This window comes from Zingiber officinale, chromosome 1B, assembly GCF_018446385.1.
Source record: "Zingiber officinale cultivar Zhangliang chromosome 1B, Zo_v1.1, whole genome shotgun sequence".
Lineage (NCBI taxonomy): Eukaryota > Viridiplantae > Streptophyta > Magnoliopsida > Zingiberales > Zingiberaceae > Zingiber > Zingiber officinale.
In genome coordinates, this window is record NC_055986.1 from 137,593,575 (window position 1) to 137,616,799 (window position 23,225).

Consider the following 23,225-nt stretch of genomic DNA (forward strand, 5'->3'; position numbering starts at 1 on the left):
TATTTAGTCCGTTGTGGATTGATCCATCCGGGTGTCTAGGTGGATTGACCCGCTGCAGACTTGAATTGATGAAATTTCAATCTAATTTATTTAAATAATTTAATAGGATGAGCTAATCCGATCAATTCAATTGAAATTGATGGCTCTCAATATGAGCATGCTTCCCCTGTCCCCAGCGTTAGCCCTCACCTATTGTGATTCAACCTGCATTTGGCAGCGCAAAGTCGTACAGTCAATCCTTGTGCAACCTATATTTCTTTTTCATCCACACGTGGCATGCATGAGTTAATTATCATGTAATAAATTTATAGAATTGAATAAAAAAAAATGTTCCTATGTCATGACTATATTTAATTTTCTAATTCATTCCCATTTAATATCGTGGGATAGTCGTGGGAGTCATTAAAGTAATTGATTTTATCTTTTATAAAATTAATTTTTTCATCCTCAAGGTAACCACAATTATATGTATATATAAAGGAATTTAGTATATACATGACACTATTTAAGTGGGTTCATATAATACTTGTATATATAGGATCGAACTTATCCATCCCTGCCTTTGCACGATCAACAATGACAGCAGTGTCAAGGTTATCAAACATTTTTAGTCAAATATATTGTTGTAATTTTTTTAACAAAAAGTAAATATATATCAAAAGGTGCATAAATACAAAAGGCAATCATGGATCCCCTTATTTAGGTCTGACGAAGTATTTGATTTGGAAGAGAAGTCGTGATTTAATATAAGTATTTGATTTGGAAGGGAAGTCATGATTTAACGTACATATGCTCACTTCAGTACTACCAATCTCTCAATGCATCCCATGTCAATGGTCAATCACCTACTCATCTTCCATTCTCCCAAATGAGAATTAGAATATGAGGTATCGACCACAGTTTGTCGTCAGGATCATAGCAGAAGCATCTCCTGGTGTAGGTGTTTCCACCTTGCATGTGTCACAACATCCTCTACACCTAGCTTGCATGTCACAACATCCTATTGCAAATTTTTTTAGATTTCATTGAATGTTAATGTTCTCATCGAGAGATGAGAACGGTGGTGGAGAAGAAGAAAATGGCGCCTTGTGGATGGCATGCTCTTTGAGGGCGGTGACGACCACGATGAGGATGGAGAGGAGGGTCGATGTGCTGGAAGGGGGTGAGGTGCAATGGTGTGAGGAAGGGGTTCGATCCCCCTTTTTTCGGCGTCAGGAGAGATTGAGCCTTGAAAAAGGCATTTGTCGATAGAGATACATGCTCCATGACCAAAATATACTCTAATCTCAACCCTGATTATGTTAGAATCAGGAAAGTTTGGGTCTGGACATTTGTTGATGGAGATTCATGGTCCGTGACTAGGATATGCTTTGATATCGACCCCGTCTATATCTGAGTCGAGGAAATTTGAGCCTAGAAATAGATGTTTACCGATAGAAATCTATGGTTAGTGATGAGGATGTGCTTCGTAAAGCTACGAAAAAGAGTTATAATTCATATTCAAAAGATAGAACTATATGCACTCAAATTTGATATGCAATTTTGAGGTAACCCCGCCACTGTCCTAGATATAATAGCTCGATCCCTCGACTCTTCGGTATCCACGAAGTCGGGTAGAGAAGAATAATATTGATCCCACTAAGGAAGATAATAGTCAGATCCCATTGAGTGAATAACTTGATCACTCGACTCCCTATCATTCGCGAAGTCAAGGAGAGCATAATAGGCTCGATCCCTTGACTCTCAAGCGTCCACAAAGTCGAGGAGAGAAGATTATAGATTTGATCCTACTGAGGGAGAGAATAGCTCGATCCCTCGACTCTTGAATGTTTATGAAGTCAGGGAGAGAATGTAATAAGCTTGATCCCTTAACTCCTAAGCGTTTGTGGAGTCGAAGAGAGAATAATAGGCTTGATCCCTCGATTTCTAAATGTCTACGAAATCGGGGTGAGAATATAATGAATTTGATCCCTTGACTCCCAAGAGTCTGCGGAGTCAATGAGAGAATAATAGACTCACTCCCTCCATTCCCAAGCCTTTGCAGAGTTAAGGAGTGAATATAATAGGCTTGATCACTCAACTCCTTAGTCCATGGACTCAGAGAGAGAATATAATGAACTCGATCCCTCAATTCCCAAGCATCCACAGAGTCGATGAGAGAATATAATAAAACTCAATCCCACTAAAGGAGAGAATAACTCAATCATGCTAAGAGAATAGATTGATTCCTTGGCTTCTTGGCGTCCGCAGAGTTGGAGAGAGAATAATAGACTCGATCCTTCGACTCCTAAGCATTCGCGGACTAGAAGAGAGAATAATAGGTTTGATTTCTCGACTCCTAAGCATCCATGGAGTCAGGAAGAAAATATAACAAGTTTGATCCATCGGCTCCCAAGCATCCGCTGAATTGGGGAGAGAATATAATAAAACTTGATCCTGTTGAAGAAGAGAATAACTCTATTCCTCAGCTTTCTGGTATATGCATAATCGGAGAGAGAATAATAGGCTCAAGCTCTTGACTCTCAAGCGTCTGCAGAGTCAATGAGAGAATATAATGAGCTCAATCCCTTAACTTACAAGTGTTTGCGGAGTCAAGGAGATAATACAATGAGCTCGATCTCGCTAAGGGAAGGAATAACTTGATCCCTCCACTCTCAAGCGTTTGCAAAATTGGGGAGAGAATAATAAGCTTGATCCCTACACTCTCAAGCATCTGCAGAGTCAGGGAGAGAATAATAAACTCAATCCCTTAGACTCCCAAGCATCCATAGGTCGAGGAGAGAAGATAATAGATTTTGATTCCGTTGAGGGAGAGAATAACTTGATCCCTCGACTTTCGAATACCTGCGAAGTTAGGGAGAGAATAATAAGCTCGATCTCTCGACTCTCAAGTGTCTATAGAGTTGAGAAGAGTATATAATAAGAAACTATACTAGAAAATGAAGGCGAACACCGAGTCAATCCATAAAAATGACATTGATCAGGTCAAGATATATAAAAACCTGGCGCATAAAATTTGATGTAACTTGGACCTCCTGTACCGACCGAGGATATGGATAATGAGGATCTCGCCAAGCCTAAGGCCTATCAGCTTTTGGCGTATACATTACAATAGACGGCAATAATTTATTCCTGCTTAAGATCATTGATGGGTGAGCCACTAGTGAGGTCGGCGACAAAGAAGAAGAAAATTACGCCTTATGGATGGCGTGCTCCATTAGGGCGGTGGTGACCGTGACAAGGATGTAGAGGAGGAAGTTGGCGCTTATGCGTTGGGGGTGAGGAGAGATGGTGTAACGAAGGGGGTCTAATCCCCTTACTTTTGTTGTCGAGAAACCCTTGGGGGGTCCACATGGCTCCCTCCCACATCATTTAGTATTTTTTTTACTTCATTTTGAGTCCCATAGAGTTCTAGAACATAGTTATTAAAGGTGAAAATTAGTCATATTGCTCTACAAAACTTAGATATATTATTCATCGGAACTTAACTATATTTTTTGGTAGAACCTTGTCATATTGCTCGACGGAACTTAGATATATCGCTCGAGCAACCTAGATCCTATCGGATGTCCCTCCTTCGAGTCAGACTAAGTAATGTAATTGAATGAAGTATGTGTTGGCATTACTTGGAATTTCATTATGTTTCCCCTGTACAAAAATTTGTACAAGCACAGAACTTTTCCTAGCAACCCATGTGCTTTTCAGAAGTTAAACTTGGATTGCGAACGAAATTTAACATTATTAATCCAAGTTCAAACCATGTGTTCATCAGAAGTTAAACCATATTACAGAAGTTGATTAAATATCTATTTCAAGGATTGGCTTCCAGGTCATTGGCGAGGCACTCGGCCTTCTTAGGTATGGGATCATCCACCACTTCCTAGTCAAAGCCTTTCAAAGAAATTGAATATTTAAACTCCTTATAGTAAACCCTAGGTTAAACTACAGAGACCTCAATCAAAGCACAAGATCGCTAGCCTCTTGTGTTGGTACTTCAGGATTCATACAAAGGAAAAATAAACTAGTATACAGCGGAAACAATTAACTAGTTATACTTTTCTTTGTATCTTAAAGACCTCTTGATCTTCTGCTGTATTCCTCTCCTCCTCTTGGACGTCGTGTGGGCGACGATCTACCAAGACGCAAAAACCACCCAAGTCCTTTCTTCCAAGCCTTTCGGCCGCTAAGGGATCAAAGCTAGGAACATCACCTCTTGTTCTTCTTTCTTCCTTGCAACCCGCCGGCCACAAGATGGTTGAAGCCTCTTGATGTCGCCGACCTTAGGTGAGAAAGCAAGGGGAGAATAAGCATATGAGGTGGTCAGCCACAAGGAGTATAGAAGAGGAATATAAATTGTGTAGATGATTATTTCCTCTAAGGCATCATCTATCCTCTTTTATAATCCTTGGTAATGGCTAAAAAGGAAAGATTTTAACAATAATTAAAATCTCTATTTTAAATTTTCTATTATGGATGGCTACAAAAGGAAAGTTTTAAAATTAAAAATTCCTCTTTTAAACATTGTAGATGGCTACAAAAAGGAAAGATTTTTAAAATTAAAACCTCTATTTTAAATTATGGTTACAAAAAAGGAAAATTTTAACAAAAATAAAATCTCCCTTTTAAACTATTGTAGATAGCTACAAAAGGAAAGATTTTTTAAATTTAAAACTCTCTTTTAAAATCATGTGGATGTCTTCAAAAAAGAAAAGTTTTTAAAATTTAAAATCTCTCTTTTAAAACATTGTAGATAGCTACAAAAAGAAAGATTTAAAAAATTAAAAACCCACTTTTAAACCCATCTTGGTTGGCCCCTTGCTTGGGCACCAAGCAAGGATGTGGTCGGCCATAAGGATGACTCGGGTGGATTCGAGGCTTTATACATAGAGGCTACAACAGGGACCTAGAGGAGGAATTGGTTTTAGCCTCCTGATGAGCTTGAGCTTCCTGTGTTTGACCCGAACATCCAACTCAAGTTCATTAATAATAACTCATACCACTAAAGAGTTATTATTGAACTACCGCACCAATCTCATATTACATTATGGGTGCCTTCTTATCATGAGTGCATTAATCTTCCTGTGTTTAAGATATCGAATGTCCATTAATTAAATGAGTTACTGACAACTCACTTAATTAACATCTAGCTCCAAAAGTAGTACCACTCAACTTCATTGTCATGTCGGAACTAAGTCCACCTGCAGGGTTTACATGACAATCTTTATGAGCTCCTCAAGGGGACATCATCATCCTAATAAATAGGACACAATTTCCTTCTATAATCAACAACACACCATATAAATAATATTATTTCCCAACTTATCGAGCCTATTGATTTAACGAATAAATCTCAGCCTTTGATAAATTAAAGAAATAAATACTAAGTACATGTGCTTGTTATTATATCGGGATTAAGAGTACGTGTAGGACCGTTACGGCCGGCTAGAAGGGGGTTGTTAAGTAGCCCTGTAAAATAAAAACAAACAACCCTTCCTCAAACTCTTTAAGCTAACACTTACATAAATAAAGCAAAGCAGTAAATTAAAAACATAAAGAACGAGGCACAAGATATTTACTTGGTTACAACCGATGTAGTTGTTAATCCAAGAAAGTTGAAAGCACTAGAATACTCCTTTAGGCGGAGAAGCCTCTTACAACGTTAACGCGCAGAAACAGAAGCTCAACTACAACTCTAAAGCACACAAGCGTTGAAAATGATTACTTGGAGTTCGTTGAAAAGCTTCTGGACCAAGACTATATTTATAGCCTTGGTCGGGGCGTCTGGAAGGGTTCCGGGCGCTCTGGGGGGGATAAATTTTATCGTCCAACGTTCAGATCGAGATAAATCTCGATCTGGTCAACATACTGGGTTCGGGCGCCCGGAGCCATTCCGGGCGCCCGGAATGGTTCCAGGCGCCCCGGAGCCTAAAGTCAACCTGTGTTGACTTTTTCATTCAAGAACCACTGCTCCGATTCAGTTCGCCTCAGTTCACGTCTTCAATTCCGGATCCGCTCGCTTGAGTGATCTCTGCCATCCGGAAAGGGCTCACTCGAACCCAAGTTCCGGTCTTCTCGAGTAGGCTTCCCTCTGGCTTCTCATCCCTCGGAATAGCCGCGTGCTTCCTTCTCGTCCAACAGCGTACTCATCCGCAGTCTTCGTCCATCGGTCGCACCCCGTGCCGACCTTCTCGCTAGCTGCATCTTTTGCTCCCCGAGCAATCTTCCGCTCCGGCTTCTCGTCCCTCGGAACCACCGCACGCTTCCTTCTCGTCCGCCGATGTACTCTTTCGCAGCACCTCATCCCTCAGACACACCGTGTGCCGCCCTTCTCGCTAGCTGCGTCTTCTGCTCGAGTACTTGTGCTCCTAAGTTCCTACACACTTAGACACAAGGTTAAACCAACACAGGACCTAACTTAACTTGTTGATCACACCAAAACAATCTTGGGGTTCCAACAGTACGCACATCCATAATAACATAGGTTCTGTTCTTTTATGCAGTTAGTATAAAAAGAACAACCTCAAATGGTCCTGCTCTATACACACATAGTGTACTAGTGTAATTTTATAGTCAAGATAAACTAGTACCAAATTACATTACAACTATTCCAATGGTTTGTCCCAATCCATCTTGGTTGTGAGCTTCTATTTATAATTTATAAGGAACTGATAACATGATCTTCTGTGTAACTCACACACCATGTTATCTATAATATAAATTAAATGGACAACTGCATTTAACTAAATGTAGACATTTGATTAATGTGATTCTCATTTCAAAATCAATATTTATACAAAAAAACTAGGTTTTTAGTATATATTCTAACAGTATGATTTTGGAGTCCCTCATTCTTCGTATTACTTAGGAAATTTAGATCCTATCAAATATCCCTTATTCAAGTCAGGCTGAGAAGTATAATCAAATGAAATCTGATTAAGTGTAAAGTCCCTCCTCCATATTGCTTAGGAAACATGGATCCCATCATACCGTAAACCCTAAATAATTAGATATATTTACATAACGTTTGCGTATGTACATCTCTAAATATTTGCACAAGCCTTTCTAAATTTTTTAAAAAAACCTTATTATTAATTTGTTAAAATTAATTCATGGACTTATATAATACTGAATTAATTCAATCTAAAATCAATATACACTTTAATATATTAATGCATTCATATCTAAATTTGATAGTATAAGTTGAAGCAATAAATTTTTAAAAATTTATAAAAACTTTTAAAAAGTAATCACAAATTTATTATATGGTCTCAGATAATGATACTCACTAACTAACGAATACTACTAATAAATTCTTAGGGGGTGCTTGGTTCGGATAAGAGAAATAGAATGAGAATAGGAATGGTTGTCAATAATAATGAAATGGGAATGATTCTCATACCACTCATTCCTATGGGTAATGGCCCATTCCTATGTTTAGAGGAATGAATCCGTGGGACCCATCATTGTTTCCCCAAACCAAGCACCATGTTTCATTCCATTCCCATTCCAAACCCCCCAAACAAGCAGCCCCTTAGACTCCACTTGTTCAAAAAAATATCAAGTTGTTTAGTTTTTGAATCTTTGGAGGGTGAAATCTCCTAATCACTTTAATCAAAATAATATAATGTACATTTTGAAAGTTTTCTTAATGCATTAATATTTTCAGACATAGCATAAATTTTAATATATATTTTGTCTTCAGTTCAGATGGTCCAGCATTGTGGTTATTGGGCGAACTCGGCCCATCTTAAATGGGCCATAGGTCCTGAAACTTTGATTCGACTCCCTTCTGTAGCATTAATTTAATGCTTAATGTCCAATTGACTCGTAGGAAAATTACAAAATGTTTTATAATGTTGTTCTATAAAGTCAAAAGTAATATAAAAAGACCAATTTGTTCTCCTACCTAATTTCCAATGGATTACTGACCAAGAGCTATAAAAAATTTAAGAGATATTTTAACAATTAATAACGTGCTAGAAGCATTTTAAAAATATCTATTCAGTTAGTTAATGCGCATCTAAACATATAATTAAATCACTTGCCGTCGTATATATTAAAGTTGTAAAAAAAAAATAAAATAAAATAATAACAATAATAATGAATTTAAAATATACGTAATTTATTAAAGTTGGATCACCGACACCTCAGTCTGTCTCCAGAGCCTATTTAATTCCACATGACAGCTGGTATTGTCCTTGTACCAGATCCGCGCCGCTCCCTTCTCCTCTCGCAGGCGCAGCCAAGTTGCGGATCCGATCCAATGTGGACGGCGAGGGCTTGGGCGGTGGCGTTCCTGGTGATCGCGGCGGCGGTTGTGGCGGCGGAGGCGAAGTCAAAGCTGAAGACGTGCGACAAGGGGTGGGAATGCAGCGGCAGCATCTACTGCTGCAATGAGACCATCACCGATTACTTCCAGGTCTACCAGTTCGAGAACCTCTTCAGCAAGCGCAACTCCCCTGTCGCCCACGCCGTCGGATTCTGGGACTACCATTCCTTCATCACCGCCGCCGCAGTCTACGAGCCTCTCGGATTCGGCACCACCGGCGACAAGGAGACCAAGATGATGGAGATCGCCGCTTTCCTCGGCCATGTCGGAAGCAAGACTTCCTGTAAGAATACACACCGTTTCTTCCTTGATTTAGCAAAATTTATCTTCGAATCTTGTTAGTTCGTGCATCTATTCTTATTTGCGGCGATTTTCTTTGTTTTTTCTTCCTGTTCATGGTTCTGGTTGGCATCTACTTGCGATTGCATTGATATAAAGGAATGCATCAGATGGAAGGAAGAATAGAGAGGTTGTAATATATCTTTAGCGCCTTTAAAAAGGATTATAGGAATACGTTAAGAAAATACTTGAAATTGCTAGTTGCTTCCTTTTGCCTGCCCAGTGATTAGTTCGTTGACCAAAACCAAACATGGTGTCGTTATCAACCAAGGTTTTTACATCAGCTATTTGTTTGTGCTCGGATATTATTCATCATAAGAGGAAAAAAAATGCAATCATAAGGAGAGACAATCTGACTACTGTTTTTGCTGGTTTAGTGGAAAATTAAATATCCACAACCTATCTTGTTAATTTCTGTAGGCAAGAAAGGGGAAAAAACAAAGAGAAAAGAAGATGATTATGTGCAGGCATTGATGTTCTTGAGTTCACATTTGCCACACCCAATGTTCCCTTGGCTTAGGATTAACAAAGTTTTATTCTCTCAAAATTTGTTGAGCTGTCAAGACGTGCATTAATAACACCTATAGTAACAGATCTATAGCTTTGATATATATTTAATTTCTTGTGTTGATATTCTGCCTCAGAATCAACTAATAGGCTTAAACTTTCAGTCGGATCAAATTGTAGTTTTACACTCTATATGGGAAGGAGTGGTTACTGAGGGTGTTCTTCAGGGGGGTTGATGATTAGCTACAATTCAAGCCGTTGGCATTGTTGTGGATCTGAAAATGGTTTTACTCTCAAACTTGTTTCTTTGGCCATGGTGATGGAAAAGAAATATGCGGTGATTAATGTTTATGGACCATGCCAAGATGTGTAGAGAAGACAAATTTTAGAAGATTCTATTTTTAAGCCATCTTAACACAGTACATGGTGGGAGAAGATTAAGTTGCTCAGTATAAATATAAACAACTAGGAAGCAATGATGAAAAGTTAATCAGAAAAAACGTAATGTTGCTGATGCTGTTGATTTTTAGATCTCATTTTCTGCACAATCTATAATGAAGATGCATGTCTGACTTGACCAAGAAGCCCTGAAAGAGACTTTTTACGGTTACAAATAAGTTGAAAAGTAGATAGTCTCAGTAAATCAGTAAATGCATGAATTGTTAACGCTGATCCTATAATTCCTTATTGAAAAGTTACTCGTCAAAGTAATTCCATGCTGCATGGACCCATCACCCATGCTTCATGGCTAATTTGTTTGCTGATATTCAATGACATGTACAAACAGTCATCATACTTGTCTGTGGTCATGTGTTACAGGTGGATATGGTGTTGCCACTGGTGGTCCATTGGCATGGGGATTATGCTATAACCATGAAATGAGCCCAAGCCAAGACTACTGCACTCCAAACTACCTATATCCATGTGCTGAAGGAGCTTCATACTTTGGTCGCGGTGCTTTACCTGTTTATGGGTGTGCAAATCTTCTCTTCCCATATTTCTACTGTGGATTAGCTGCAAATAGAGCACAAATTTTTTTTCTCATATCATCATGTTAATCGCAAATTTAAATTACTTGAAGGAACTACAACTATGGACTCATTGGTGATGCTTTAAATGTGGACCTCTTGCACCATCCAGAATACCTAGAGCAAAATGCTACCATAGCTTTCCAAGCTGCAATATGGAGGTGGATGACACCAATGAAGAAGAAGCAGCCTTCAGCTCATGATGTTCTTGTTGGAAACTGGAAGCCGACAAATAATGACACTTTGTCCAATAGGTTACCTGGCTTTGGTCTTACCATGAATATATTGTACGCAGATCAAATTTGCGGCCAGGGATATATTGATCCCATGAACAATATCATATCTCACTATCAGTATTACTTGGATTTGATGGGAGTTGGACGCCAAAAGTCTGGAGATAACCGGGATTGTGCTGATCAGGTGCCTTTTAATCCATCATACAAGGATGCTACATCCTAGGTTACAACTATAAAAGCTCCAAAAATGGAATCAAAACTCAGGAATAATGCTCCAAATAAGTGATTGTGTCAATTTGTATTATGGTAAAAGATGAGACTTGTTTATTTGTGAAATCAGCTATACTCATTTGTAATGTCCATCATGCAGTTGTGTTATCTATGTGGCCTTATGTTAGTTCTCATGGCCAAAGAACTTGTTTTGTTGTCAAAACTACATTATGTATTTGCTTCAGAATTACTCTTCCTAAGAAGAAAGTTTTATTGTTCAGTTTAAAAATTGTTCAGGCTCAAAAACCTTCTTGCTCGATTGCATTTTGATAGAGAAAAAAAATGTACTCACAAGTGAATGATCAATATTGTGATCTGTCATGACCTCTTATTTTTCCCAGTGTGCTCAGCTATGATGCCTTTAACTCTTGGCTGGTTCCTACTTCACTTATCTTCTTGTGATAGAATATCAAACTTGTGTGTCATGTTCCCAAAGGTCTAATGTGTGTTGCAATCAAGATGACTCAAATGAAAACTCACCTAGTTTGTTATTGCTAGAAGAGAACAAAAATTAGGAAAATAATCAAAAACTGAAACTAAAGTGAATCTTATTAGAAAATTTCTAAATAAATTGAATTAAATTCCTTTTTAAATTGAATGAATCAAATAAAAAATAATTTGGAAATCACTTTATAAAAAAAAAAAAAAAGGTTTCACTCAGCACTTTTTTACAGGAGATTCAAACTCCACTTGAAAAAAAAAAGAGGTTTCACTCCGCGTTGATTGAGGAGCTTTTGCTCCTTGATCAATTTTGAATAATGGCCAAAATCCCAAATCAAAGCCTTATGTAATTTAGATTTTAATTTAATTAATTTAATATTCTCATGTGATATCTCAATTAGAGTTCTAAAATTGGTCAATTTTAGCTGATTTAAGTCTATTCTATTTTGTGTATCTTAATTTTTTTTTGCACACAAAGTAGCACATATTTACAACATAGATGACGCTCGTATACAAATCTATGTTCTTATATTATTAAATCAAACTAAACTAATGAGTCTTAATTTTTTTTCAATATATTATATATGAATCCCTGGTTCACTTAAAAATTAATTTACAACTATCTTATTAAGAAAATTAATTGTTAATACAAATATCCTTGTAAAACTATACACAATCTAAGTTTTACCTTTTCTTCTTCTTAGTTGTCATAAATAAGTTATTTTAATGCAAAAACAAAAAGGATTCCAACTCTTTTATGGCTGACGTATTTGTCGTCTTCAAAATCAAACCGACCATCTTTTCCCTCTTAATATAGATGCCAGGTAGAGAAAAAAAATTAATGGTATAGTTGAACTATGTAGTTATGTATTAACTTCAGATTCACTTTTTTTTTTAAAAAAGTTAACTTAGATTCACTTTGTAAAAAAAATTCATTAACAATTTGTTACCTGATCATATATTATACCACTTGATACCCTCCAAGGCATGACATGCTGGAAAGCGGTTGGGTATTTCTCACAGGCAACGAGCTAGGGTTCGATCCTACGCAAGGAGCACTTGCGGGGATTGAGTTTATAATGTGCATGAGTGCTCGAGAGTTCACGCATTTCTTGGATTTACTTCATGAGCATAATATGAGACTGGACTATCTAGGTACTTAGTGGATGGAATATGGGATTTATAATGTGCATGAGTGCTTGAGAGTTTTTCTAATTTCTTGGATTTACTTGGTGTGCATAATGTGAGACTGGACTATCTAGGTACTTAGTGGATGGAATATGGGACCAGACCGTCTAGATACTTAATGGATAAAATATGAAACCAGTCTACATGCATTTTGATACGAATAGTTCAATTGTATTCCCAGCTAATGGAATTTTATATATGAAGATTTTGAAACGAAGAGCTAGATTTAATGAGTATGTGGTCTATTAGTTTGCGGCTTAATTTGCCTCCCTAAACAATTCTCTGTTTCATGAGCTAACAAAACTCAGGTTATTAGCCCATCATAGAACTCAATCAATGCTGAGCTCTTATACATGTATTTATTTATTTATTTTTCTATCTATAGAAGTAAACGACAGTGCACTCTATTCTCTTCTACAATTGTCCATTTTTGGTTCCTCTTCGTAGGGATCTGTTGTACTTCATATGGCTATTGACTAGGTGCCCAGCTGCGAGAGCTGAGAGGAGGGAGATCTCACCAGCAAGGACTGCGCCGGCGATGATGGTGGCCAGTTGCCCAGAGTTAGCACCAGGAGATTCCAAGCTTTCACCCACCACACCAAGCAGGTCCAAACAGGCAGTCTGTGAAGCTAGCTCAGTCGCTCCACCAACTGTGCCAACCTAATTGCATAAAAATAAAATAAAATAAAATAACTGGCACGATCATTTATGATCATTTCAACATCCTTTCCTTCATAAACATTTTTAGTTCAAAATAATAGCACAAATATGGATAATGATAATATCCACTAGGTGACTAGTGAAATGTATGCATATATAGGGAACAGGCTCTTAAGGTGGACCACCAGTGCCACTGTCAGTAGAACTGATTCAGTTAGATTGCATTTCAACATCACTATCATATATGCATGAAGCAACAAATGCAAGTAGAATTTTAGCAAGTTCAAGCTGCTGTATGAAGATTATAAAACGTAGCCTGTTGAATAGCAATCTGGATTTAGAAAATGCGTGCAACATGAGGTTCTATAAAACATGAGCAATATGATAGCATAATCATTAGTTCAGGTAATTGAATACCCTTTTGAATTATACTACTCTCTTTGTGGTCTATACTCATTCACCAGCTTCCATTATTTCAATTCTACTGACTAACTTTCATGTTGAATATTTCAGATCTTTCTTTAGATTATGTTCCATATCATCATCTATCAATGCTACATCACCTATAAATTAGTAGATTCTCTCCTGGTAATCCAGCACAGCCATATCATCATTGATATCTATGGAACAGCACTATTTTGCGTATTTCTTGATAGTTGAACTCTTGATCCATGCATAAATTAATAAGGTAAATGAATTTTAGAGATTTAAAGGAAGCAATGAGATTGGATACACTACCGCAATCGATGGCAAGGTCACAGAAACATGAAGTTCCTTTCCATCATTCACAGCTTCCATCATGGTGATACACTGAGAACTCTCCACATTGGCAGCCAGATCTTGGCCAGTGGCAATGAAGATAGCAGATGTAATATTACCGGCATGAGCATTGAACCCTCCAAGAGAACCAGCAACTGCAGAGCCAGCTAGGTTCTTGATCTTGTTGAGTTCTACAAGTGCCGGTATGTTGGTCTTGAAAACCTCCTTTACCACTTCCTCCTTGATGATTGCTTCACAAACAACTGATTTGCCGCAGCCTTCCTTCCAATTCATGGCAGCTGGTTTATTTTCAGACAAGAATTTACCTGGGTAATGTCGAGAGAAAGTTTACAAGATGTTTGGAACATGTCTTTATTTAGTCCACATCTTTAGTTTCTGCAAATGAATGTTGCTCAATTTTATAGTTAATGGAAAAAGTTTTCTGCAAATATTCTATGACAGATTGGAAACCAACACAGTGTTCTTTTGTGGCCCATTCTTCTGACAGAGACACCACCAATAGGCACTTCATTTATTACCAGTAAACAAAAACCCTTAGTAAGTAACAATCTTTCTTGGTCAAATAGTAACAAGATATCTAATAACTTAATTATATAATTAGCCAAGCTAGAGAAAAAGAACCATACTTGAGGTGCTTATGACTTCCATGTCGTTGAAATTGTTTAGCAGGTAATCTAACACAATTTGAACGCCCTCAGAAACAATGTCCATGCCCATGGCATCTCCTGTGCCGCATCTGAATCTCATGTACAGGCTCCTCCCAGCCATAGCACATTTGATTTCCTGCAGCTTGGCAAATCTGGAAGCACTGTATAGGACAATATACAATTCGATTAGATTAAACTACTCAAGTTTTGAGGGAAAGTGTAATGACTTTGATCTACTGTCAATCTCCCGCGGAGAAGAAAAATGTCACTCTCATGAAATTTAACGATCCATAGGAACAAAACAAAAGTAGAAAATTTTAATCAGTAGTTAAAACCTCGCAAGAATTTTGGTTATTTCGACATCCCAAATGCGCTCCAAGAAGAATTGACAGTAGTTTCTTGAAGTTATCTCTACTTGATTCAAAAAGAAGAAGCGGTGAAATAAACCAAACACCTGTTGAACACCTCTGCGAGGGTCTCCAAATTGTTCGGGTTCTCCAAGAAGGTCTTGAGCTCCGCCGCTCTGCCCACGGACGGCAGCCTAACCACCGGCATCAGCGTCATCCCGTCGCGGAGGAGGACGCTCGTGGCGCCTCCACTCAATGCGATGGCCTTGCATCCCCTGGACACGCTGGCCACCAGGCAGCCCTCGGTGGTCGCCATCGGTACATAGTACTGGCTCCCGTCGAGCAGCAGAGGCCCAGGTACGCCCACCGGAAGCTGGACGTACCCCACTGTGGGCTCACATAACCATTCCGAACTGTAAGAGTAATCGAACCCATGGTGCGGCAAATCCACCAAGCCCCTTCCGGTGATTCGCCGTAGTGTCTCCCGATGGATCAGGACCGCCCTCTTGCAATCGGCTTGGAGGGGCGAGCGTTCGTCGTCGCGCTCTTTCTCACGGAGGAAAGCTATGAATTTGGCGAGTAAGAAGGTGGAGAAGCCAAGGCAGTAGACTAGGGGAGCGATAACGGCTAGGGTTTCCCTGAGACCGAGAAGGTGGAGTAGGGAGGCGACAAGGATTAAAATGGAGAGGAGCAGCTTGGTGCGGCGGACGGAGACAGGAAAAGCGAACGGCGATCGTCGATTTTTCTCGCCGGAAAAAAAAGAAAGCCGCGATAGGAACCTTCGCCGGGAGCCCATGCTCAAAGGCGGTGGAGGTGCGCGCGGCTGTGTAACGTTCGAATGGAGTTGGGCGATGGGGGACCTTTATAATTTCCCCCGCCTTGGGCCATTGCGATCGCAGGGGCCTAACGCACCATGATATCAATTTTTCGTTCTTGTTTTAATCGTAGGTGTCCATTCGGAAATCAAATTCTTTGTCCCCAAATCTTCCTGTCCCCTGTCTTACACATCATCCCAGTCCATCATCGACGGCCTCCAGCTGCCGCCCAATCAATACTATAACTCTTAAGGAAGGTGAACCCAAGGGGATCGTCATTGGCACGATCGTCATCGGAATCCAGCCGAATCAGAGCAGGAGCTTAGATCGACGGTAGAGGAAAATTTACTTAGATCCGGCTGGATTCCAGCGCCGATCGTACCGATGACAATCCCCTTGGGTACACCTTCCCCGAGGGTTATAGTATTGATCAGGACAGTGACCGAAAGCCGCTAACAGTAAACTGGGGCGATGAGTGAAATAAGGGGACAGGTGATATTGGGGATAGAGGATTTAAACTCCTCCATTCGGAGGGCTTGTATAAGTTCGGATCGGACTGAAAATTGATTATAAAAAAAAACTTAATACTTGAATCCGAATTTAAAATTCTGAATCTCAAACTCGGATAATCAAATCAATCCGAGTAACTTGCCTGAACTAATTTTTTTTATTGTTTATCTATAATTATTTATTTTTTATCTTAATATTTTATCATTATACTAACATTTATTATTTATAAACATCTTAATTTTTAAAATAAAATTTAATTTTTAAAAAAATCTTAAATTCAAATCAAATTACTAGGTCAACCCGAACCTAAGTCAATCCAACAAACTTTAACCCAAACTCATTCGAAATCTGAAAACTCACAACTTGAATCCGATTTTTTTTCAAATTAACTCGGATCGGATTGGCAAATTAGGTTCATTTTTAACAACCCTACTTCAATTTACTCGAAATGTCACTTTATTCTCAATTCTTGAAATGAGTTGCATTGCACCTAGGGGTGTAAACGAATCAAATCGAATTGAATATGTAGAAAAATATAAGTATTGAATTCAGCTCGAAATAGGTATATTTGAGTTTCAGCTCGATTAGAAGCTCGAAAAATTTAAAATTTTTAGTTCGAGTTCAGTTTGAATTAGGGCTCGGGTTCGAGTTCGGCTCGAAAGATTCGAACATGTATACAAACTATTCGAATTATTACTTGAAAATAGGTACTCGAAATGCTTGAAATTTATTTATTTAATATATATTTAACTTATATTAATAAAATATTAAAGCTCACGAGCGGTTTGTCAACTATCAAATAATATAATTTGGGCTCACGTTCGACTTAAAAAAAGTTCGATCATGTTCGATTTCGGCTTGAATTCGATAAATTTAAATATAAATCAAATATTTTTCGAGCCGGCACAAAAAGCTCGTGAGCCGGCTCAATTCGTTTACACACCTAATTGCCCTTGGAGTAAGGTGCAACGGTAAGATGTTTGGTGGATACTCACCTCCCACTTGGCAGAACGATCGTATTTGCAACCCACGAATTTAGTATCTCGATGTAGCATCACGGCTTACAATGATAGGTCGATTGTGGAGGTCAGCTCTCAATAGTCTTCAACGTGAGTATTTTCAGATTTATTTTGATAACCGGTGAAAATTTTATATGAGATTGGATCGGTGATCTACAGGATTGTAAGCGATGGGTCGATTGTAGAGGACGGTTCTCAATGGTCTTCAACGTGAGCACTTTTCGAATTTACTTTGACGGTTGGTGGAAAATTTATATGAAATCAGATCATGATCTACATGATTAGTTGATTTAAAAACTAGAAATCTAAATTATTTTTAAAAAAAATTACAATGCCACCGCATTTTTTTAAAAATTTTGATCGATTTATATTATTGAAGGTAAATTGATTAAAAATTGTTCTTGTCATAGCATAATCTTCTCTGGGTGGCAGCAGTGGTGGATCTACATTAGGACACGAGGGGGCTACGGCACCACCCCCTCCCCTCGAAATTTTGTTATTTTATTAGTATATATATTATTTTACTCCATCATATAAAATATATCTAGTTGGTTTAATGGTAAGTCTTGTTTCTATTTTGATACACTTTTGAGTTAGTTCGAATCTTCAAAGACTAAATTTTCTTTATTTTTCACATTTTAATTAAACATATATTATATATTTTACAAATTTGAAGAAGTTATTATTATATAATATATTTAATAATAATTATTTTCATCATTTACTATATCATCCTATCTAACATTCTAAATCCGTCCTGTGGCCGCATGAAAATATAAACTTAAACAGTTGAAAATGTCTCCGCATTGTAAAATTAAGATTAAGATATCATTTTATATGAAAATGAATTAAAGTTGTTGGGGGCATCTCCCTGTTTGTCTAAATGATAATAATTGTATTTATAAATTCAAACTTACTTGATATATCGAGATGGATTTAACTTATTGAACTTGAGTTAAGAAGGTCGCCACCAAGCTAGTCAAGCCAAGTCAAAGTAAGTTAAATTAAATTTTGACAAAAGATTATTATGCTCGCTCCTAGCATTTCTATCAATTTATTTTTGGATCAATATGGAGAAGATAAATTATGAATAACTATTAATTTTTGAAATAATGAACGTAGGAAAAAAAAAAATTTATCTTGATTATATTAAGATTCTAACCCAGTTGATAGTACTTCATAAGCTAGCTACTAAAGGCCAAGTCCAGCCAAGTCCATAAAATTGAGTTTTAAGAAATGTTGAATTATCAAGGTTTTGTTTTTAATACGCTCTTTTGTTTCATTCATATCAGAGTTAATTTTTATTATTATTACTTTTTAAATAAGAAACCAATTTTTTAATCACATTGAAATATATTTTTATTCATTTTTCCAACACATCTGCTTGAGATAATTAAATACTAACAACAATGTCCAAGAGATGAACGTATGATATTTTTAATGTAATAATTAAAGATCGATTTTTAGAAATTAATGATCTAGGATTTATTCATCATACGTCTTTAGTTTATGTATTTGTATAATCTCCCTTCATATTCATGAGATCGATTTTGAAAGACTGCTAAGTAAAGAATCTACCTTTTTGTTTTTTATTAAATACTAACAACAATAGTAAGTTGAATATTACAAAAGCCTCAAATAGAAATTATCAAAAATTCCTAACTAGCATTTTCTAAATTAATCTCTCGCCGACCTTTTCTAGAAAATCAAAGGACTAACTCATCGAAACCAAACTTAAAAAATATCAAATAACGCTCCACGTATGATTTTCTACTCAAAATATCTTTTTACATTTTATTTTAATTTATTTTATACAAAATAGCATTACTTTAAAATAGAATAATTTTAACTAAAATCGGTCAAAACTATGAAACTTTTTTAGAGTAATTTTATATGAAATAATTCTAAAATGTTACAATTCCCAAGTGTGGATGTTGAAGGCTTTTGGAGCATGGACTCCTCACCTTCTAGTTTAAAATGCTATGTATTATATGCTTATTTTGTATAAATTTTAATTTTGACCACGCAAATTAATAGAGTGGATTTGCAAGACAAGTTGCATAATTAAAAAGAAGTAAAACATCTTGCAAGGTATCTTTAGTATATATTTTCTTTAGAAAATATTTAAATATTCGATATTTTACAAAATCTCATATTATCTATTTTATCATTTCATGTATCCAAGTTTTAAAATTATAATGGGTAGAATCGTGATTCTACACAGAATTGATTTAGGGTCATGATCGGATCGGTCGGGATCGAATCATAGAATCGTACGATCCTACCAAAAACCCTTAACATCTTATTATACATAATTAATAATTAAAAAATACCTAAGAACTCATTTATATATAAATTGATAACTAATTTAAGTATATATGCAATCATTTGCACTCAACACCTCATATTACATTACTACATATACAAATTTAAATTAGCTAGTAATTTAACTATCATTCTCTAACAGCAATAATATTTATATTTTCATATCATAAAATGAAATAAAATAAAATTTCTATTAATACAATAATAATAAGACATTCAACCTCAAAAATATTTCCTTGGTTTATAAAATAATCCAATTTAAAGGCTAACAAAGCACCTAACGTACATAGCAGAATATATTGAATTCTTTGATTCAAATATGAACGTCGGAACTAATCTTCTAAAGATTGATTGATGTTACACAATACTAGACAATAGGCATTCAAAAACTCATCATTTTGGGAAAGAGAAATAACAAAATATTATTGATAAAAAACTAACTCAAAAATAATTAAACATATGTTTAAATAATTTAAAACCTTACAAGACGAAAAAAAATAATAAAAAAAGATAAAATCTTCTGGGCCTCTGAACAAGATTTAAATGATATTTTTTAGATTTGTAATAGGGTAGTTAAGGATAAACTTTGAAATTTATTAAAGATCTCTGAACAAGCTTTGATTTAATATATTATAGGCCCCATGGTTCATCCGAATCAAAAGTTATAACCTCTCAAAACTTCCACTGATTATGCTCCGGTCCTGTTACAATCTTACTGATTATGTTCCGATCTTACCGATCTTGCTGCGATCCTACTGCAAAAATCGATTTTATACGATCCTAGATCGATTTGTACTTCTGGATCAAAGGATCGTACGATCTAGAATCACGACTTTACAAACATGGCATAGCGCTTTCCTATTATATCCCTTCCTTCTTTTCATATTTAAATTTTTACTCTACCTATTTAAAAATTCATTGTAATCAATTTATACTATTGAATTCAGATATAAGCTAGGAGATAGATATATTAAGGACGCTTGCAGGAGTACATCAATTTTAATTTTAAATGATTTAAAATTTTCTAGGTTCACCAATCAGTTTTATCTGAAATTAGCTAATGGGCTTAAAGAATTTTGAATCATTTCAAATCAAAAATTAAAACCAATGAACTTATGTAAGTCTCATTAATGTATTTATGTTTGTAAATCTAAATTTTACAGCATAAATTGAGAACAATAAATTTTTGAACTTACAAATGCTTGATAAAATTTGTTACAAGCTCGTTATAAGATTTAAAACAATGATACTCATTAACCAACACCGCCAACAAGTTTTTAGGACTCCCCTGATTCAAAAATATTAAACTTTAAATTTTTTGAATGGTGTACGTCAATCAATTTTAGACAAACTAGTTGATTGGCCTAAAGAACTCCAAGATCATTTCAAATAAAAATCAATATACTCTTAAAAACTTTGTTAATATATTCATGTCCTTATATCTAAATTTGATAAAGTAAATTGAGAGTAATAAATTTGTGAATGGTAAAACAAAAAGTTTGAACGTTAAAAGAAAGGAGGGTACAATGAAATAGCGCTACATATTTTTAAATATTTTAAAACTTGAGTATATAAAATGGGTAATGTTTAATCTTACTCACGGGTCTTAGTAAAATGTAGAATATTTACACTTCTATATATAAATTTTATTGCCTAAATACTAATACTCACTGATTGATTACCATCCAAATATACATCATTATTTGTGTTAAAATCATCACATATTTCATTTTTTTTAGGTCTATGATTATGAACCCATGATACATTCCTTCATCATATAATTTTCATAAAATTAAAAATGTGATAGATCCAGTTTAAACATCTTGAAGTGGAAAGTGCAAATAAGTTTTAACTTTTTCCCTTTTAGAAAATAGTTTCTTACCGTTAGGGCTGTAAATGAACCAAGCGTTCGTGAACAAGCTTGGTGTTCGGCTTGGTAAGAACTTGTTTATGTTCGTTCATTATACATAAGATTGATTAAACAAACAAGCTTGAACAGCTCGTTAAGATAAACAAACAAGCTTGAACACATATGTGTTCAGCTCGTTAACGTTCGTGAACAGCGTTCGTGAACAATGTTCGTGAACAGCATTCGTGAACAATGTTCACGAACCATATTTATTAATAAAACTCTTTTCAATATGCTAAATAAATAATAAAATAAATAAATAAATTTAAACGATCAATCTTAATAACCAATCAAACAATTAAAAGTTTCAAACAATCAAACAACCTTGAATTGAGAGCTTGATAACATCTAAACGAACCAAGCTCAAACCAAGCTTGAATTGAGAGCTTGATAACATCTAAACGAATCAAGCTCAAGCCAAGCTTCAAACAAGCTCAAGCTCATAAAAAATAAACCAAGCCAAGCTTGAACACTCATTTCAAAAGCTTGATTCATTTTAAGCTCGGCTCGGCTCGGCTCGGTTATCTTATTCAACAAGCTTGAACACCCCAAAGCTCGACTCGACTTGACTTATTTACAGCCCTATTTACCGTTTGTTTGCAAATGAGTTCTCAGTTTGAGTTGTTGAGGAATGCTTTAAATAAAGTTGGGATGTGGTATGATAAAAAAGAAAAATAAAATAATGAATTAAGAAGATCGGGCGGATATACTACGACGAGGGAGACGGGAAGCCGGGAACCACGCCGCCGGCGGTGGTGGCAGTGGCGTTGGTGGGCACTGTGATCGGTCAGCTGGTCTAAGGCACGCTGGGCGATCGCGTTGGCCGGCGAAGAGTCTATGGAATCTCGCTCCTCATGGTGGCAAGCTCCTTTGCCAGTGGATTCTCCATCTGCCGCACCCGTCGCTGCGTGGTTACCAGTCTCTGCTTCTTCCGCTTCGTGCTCGGCCTCAGAATCGGCGGCGACTACCCGCTCTCGGCGACGATCATGTCGGAATTCGCTAATAAGCGAACGTGGGGTTCCTTCATCGCTGCCGTGTTTTCGATGCAGGATTTCGGAATCCTGGTGAGCTAGGCGGCGACGATGGCAGTGACGGCCGCGTTCAACAGGGCGACCGAGGCAGAGGAAAAGGACCCGCTCGTGACACCGGAGGAAGCCGACTTGGCTTGGCGGATCATCCTCATGATTGGCGCGATCCCCGCCGGCCAGACCTTCTACTGGAGAATGTCCATGCCGGAAACCGCTAGATTCACGGCGCTAGTAGAAAAAAATGTGATGAAGGCAACCACAGACATGGGCAAAGTCATGACGGACTTCCATCTCGACGACTCCGATCCCCTGCATCGATCGCCGCCGCCCCAACCGCCAACCTACTCCCTCCTCTCCAAGCACTTCCTGCGCCACCACGGCCGCCATCTCTTCGCCTGCGCCGCCGCATGGTTCCTCGTCGACATCCCCCACTACAGCAGCACCCTCTTCCAGTCCCATATTTGCCGCCACTTCTTCCCCCCGAACGAAGTCAACGCCTTCCAGGACACCTACAACGTGGCGAAATTCCAGGCGATCATCGCCGTGGCCTCCACCATCCCTGGGTACTTCGCGACCGTTTACGCGGCTCCGGACAAGGGATGGAGGCCGGGGATCGGGATGATGCATGCGCTGGTGACGTTGGGGTCCGTTTGCTTGGCGGGAGCGGTACATACTTACCTTTTCACTCCCCAGACTAAGATGAGATCGTTGGAGGAGAACGAAGTTGGCGAGGTGAATCGAGAAGGGAATGGCAATGAATTGGGCATGAACGAGGTCGTGAGCAGCTCAAGGCCATCGAGCCCATTGAGTGTTCAACCGCTAATTAGGCAATCTCCCGAGTAAGGGT

The 23,225-nt window shown here is 37.4% G+C and overlaps 2 protein-coding genes and 1 pseudogene across 2 annotated transcripts; 2 read left to right on the top strand and 1 right to left on the bottom strand.

Annotated features, from left to right (window-relative positions):
• Positions 1 to 8,153: 8,153 nt before the first annotated feature.
• Positions 8,154 to 10,938, top strand: LOC121981516 (chitinase-like protein 1). Its single transcript, XM_042534083.1, has 3 exons — positions 8,154 to 8,612; positions 9,995 to 10,148; positions 10,257 to 10,938. The coding sequence occupies exons 1-3, from the start codon at positions 8,180 to 8,182 to the stop codon at positions 10,660 to 10,662; spliced, it is 993 nt and encodes a 330-aa protein (XP_042390017.1). The 5' UTR covers positions 8,154 to 8,179; the 3' UTR covers positions 10,663 to 10,938.
• A 1,674-nt stretch (positions 10,939 to 12,612) lies between these two features.
• LOC121981507 (3-hydroxy-3-methylglutaryl-coenzyme A reductase 3-like) lies at positions 12,613 to 15,592 on the bottom strand. The gene is made up of 4 exons (XM_042534071.1): positions 14,880 to 15,592; positions 14,405 to 14,586; positions 13,737 to 14,083; positions 12,613 to 12,998 (listed from the first exon to the last, which is right to left on the bottom strand). Exons 1-4 carry the CDS (start codon positions 15,566 to 15,568, stop codon positions 12,753 to 12,755), a joined length of 1,464 nt encoding a protein of 487 aa, XP_042390005.1. The 5' UTR covers positions 15,569 to 15,592; the 3' UTR covers positions 12,613 to 12,752.
• A 466-nt stretch (positions 15,593 to 16,058) lies between these two features.
• LOC122042544 lies at positions 16,059 to 23,221 on the top strand (annotated as a pseudogene).
• The last annotated feature ends 4 nt before the right edge of the window (positions 23,222 to 23,225 follow it).

Bases quoted from the DNA above. Each gene is read 5' to 3' on its own strand.
- LOC121981516 (XM_042534083.1), top strand. From the start codon at position 8,180: ATGACAGCTGGTATTGTCCTTGTACCAGATCCGCGCCGCTCCCTTCTC. The intron at 8,613-9,994 runs GTAAGAATACAC...CATGTGTTACAG, and splicing joins TGTCGGAAGCAAGACTTCCT to GTGGATATGGTGTTGCCACT. The intron at 10,149-10,256 runs GTGTGCAAATCT...AATTACTTGAAG, and splicing joins GGTGCTTTACCTGTTTATGG to GAACTACAACTATGGACTCA.
- LOC121981507 (XM_042534071.1), bottom strand. From the start codon at position 15,568: ATGGGCTCCCGGCGAAGGTTCCTATCGCGGCTTTCTTTTTTTTCCGGC. The intron at 14,587-14,879 runs GTGTTTGGTTTA...TGTCCTATACAG, and splicing joins CTCGCAGAGGTGTTCAACAG to TGCTTCCAGATTTGCCAAGC. The intron at 12,999-13,736 runs GTAGTGTATCCA...TTATGCAATTAG, and splicing joins TGACCTTGCCATCGATTGCG to GTTGGCACAGTTGGTGGAGC.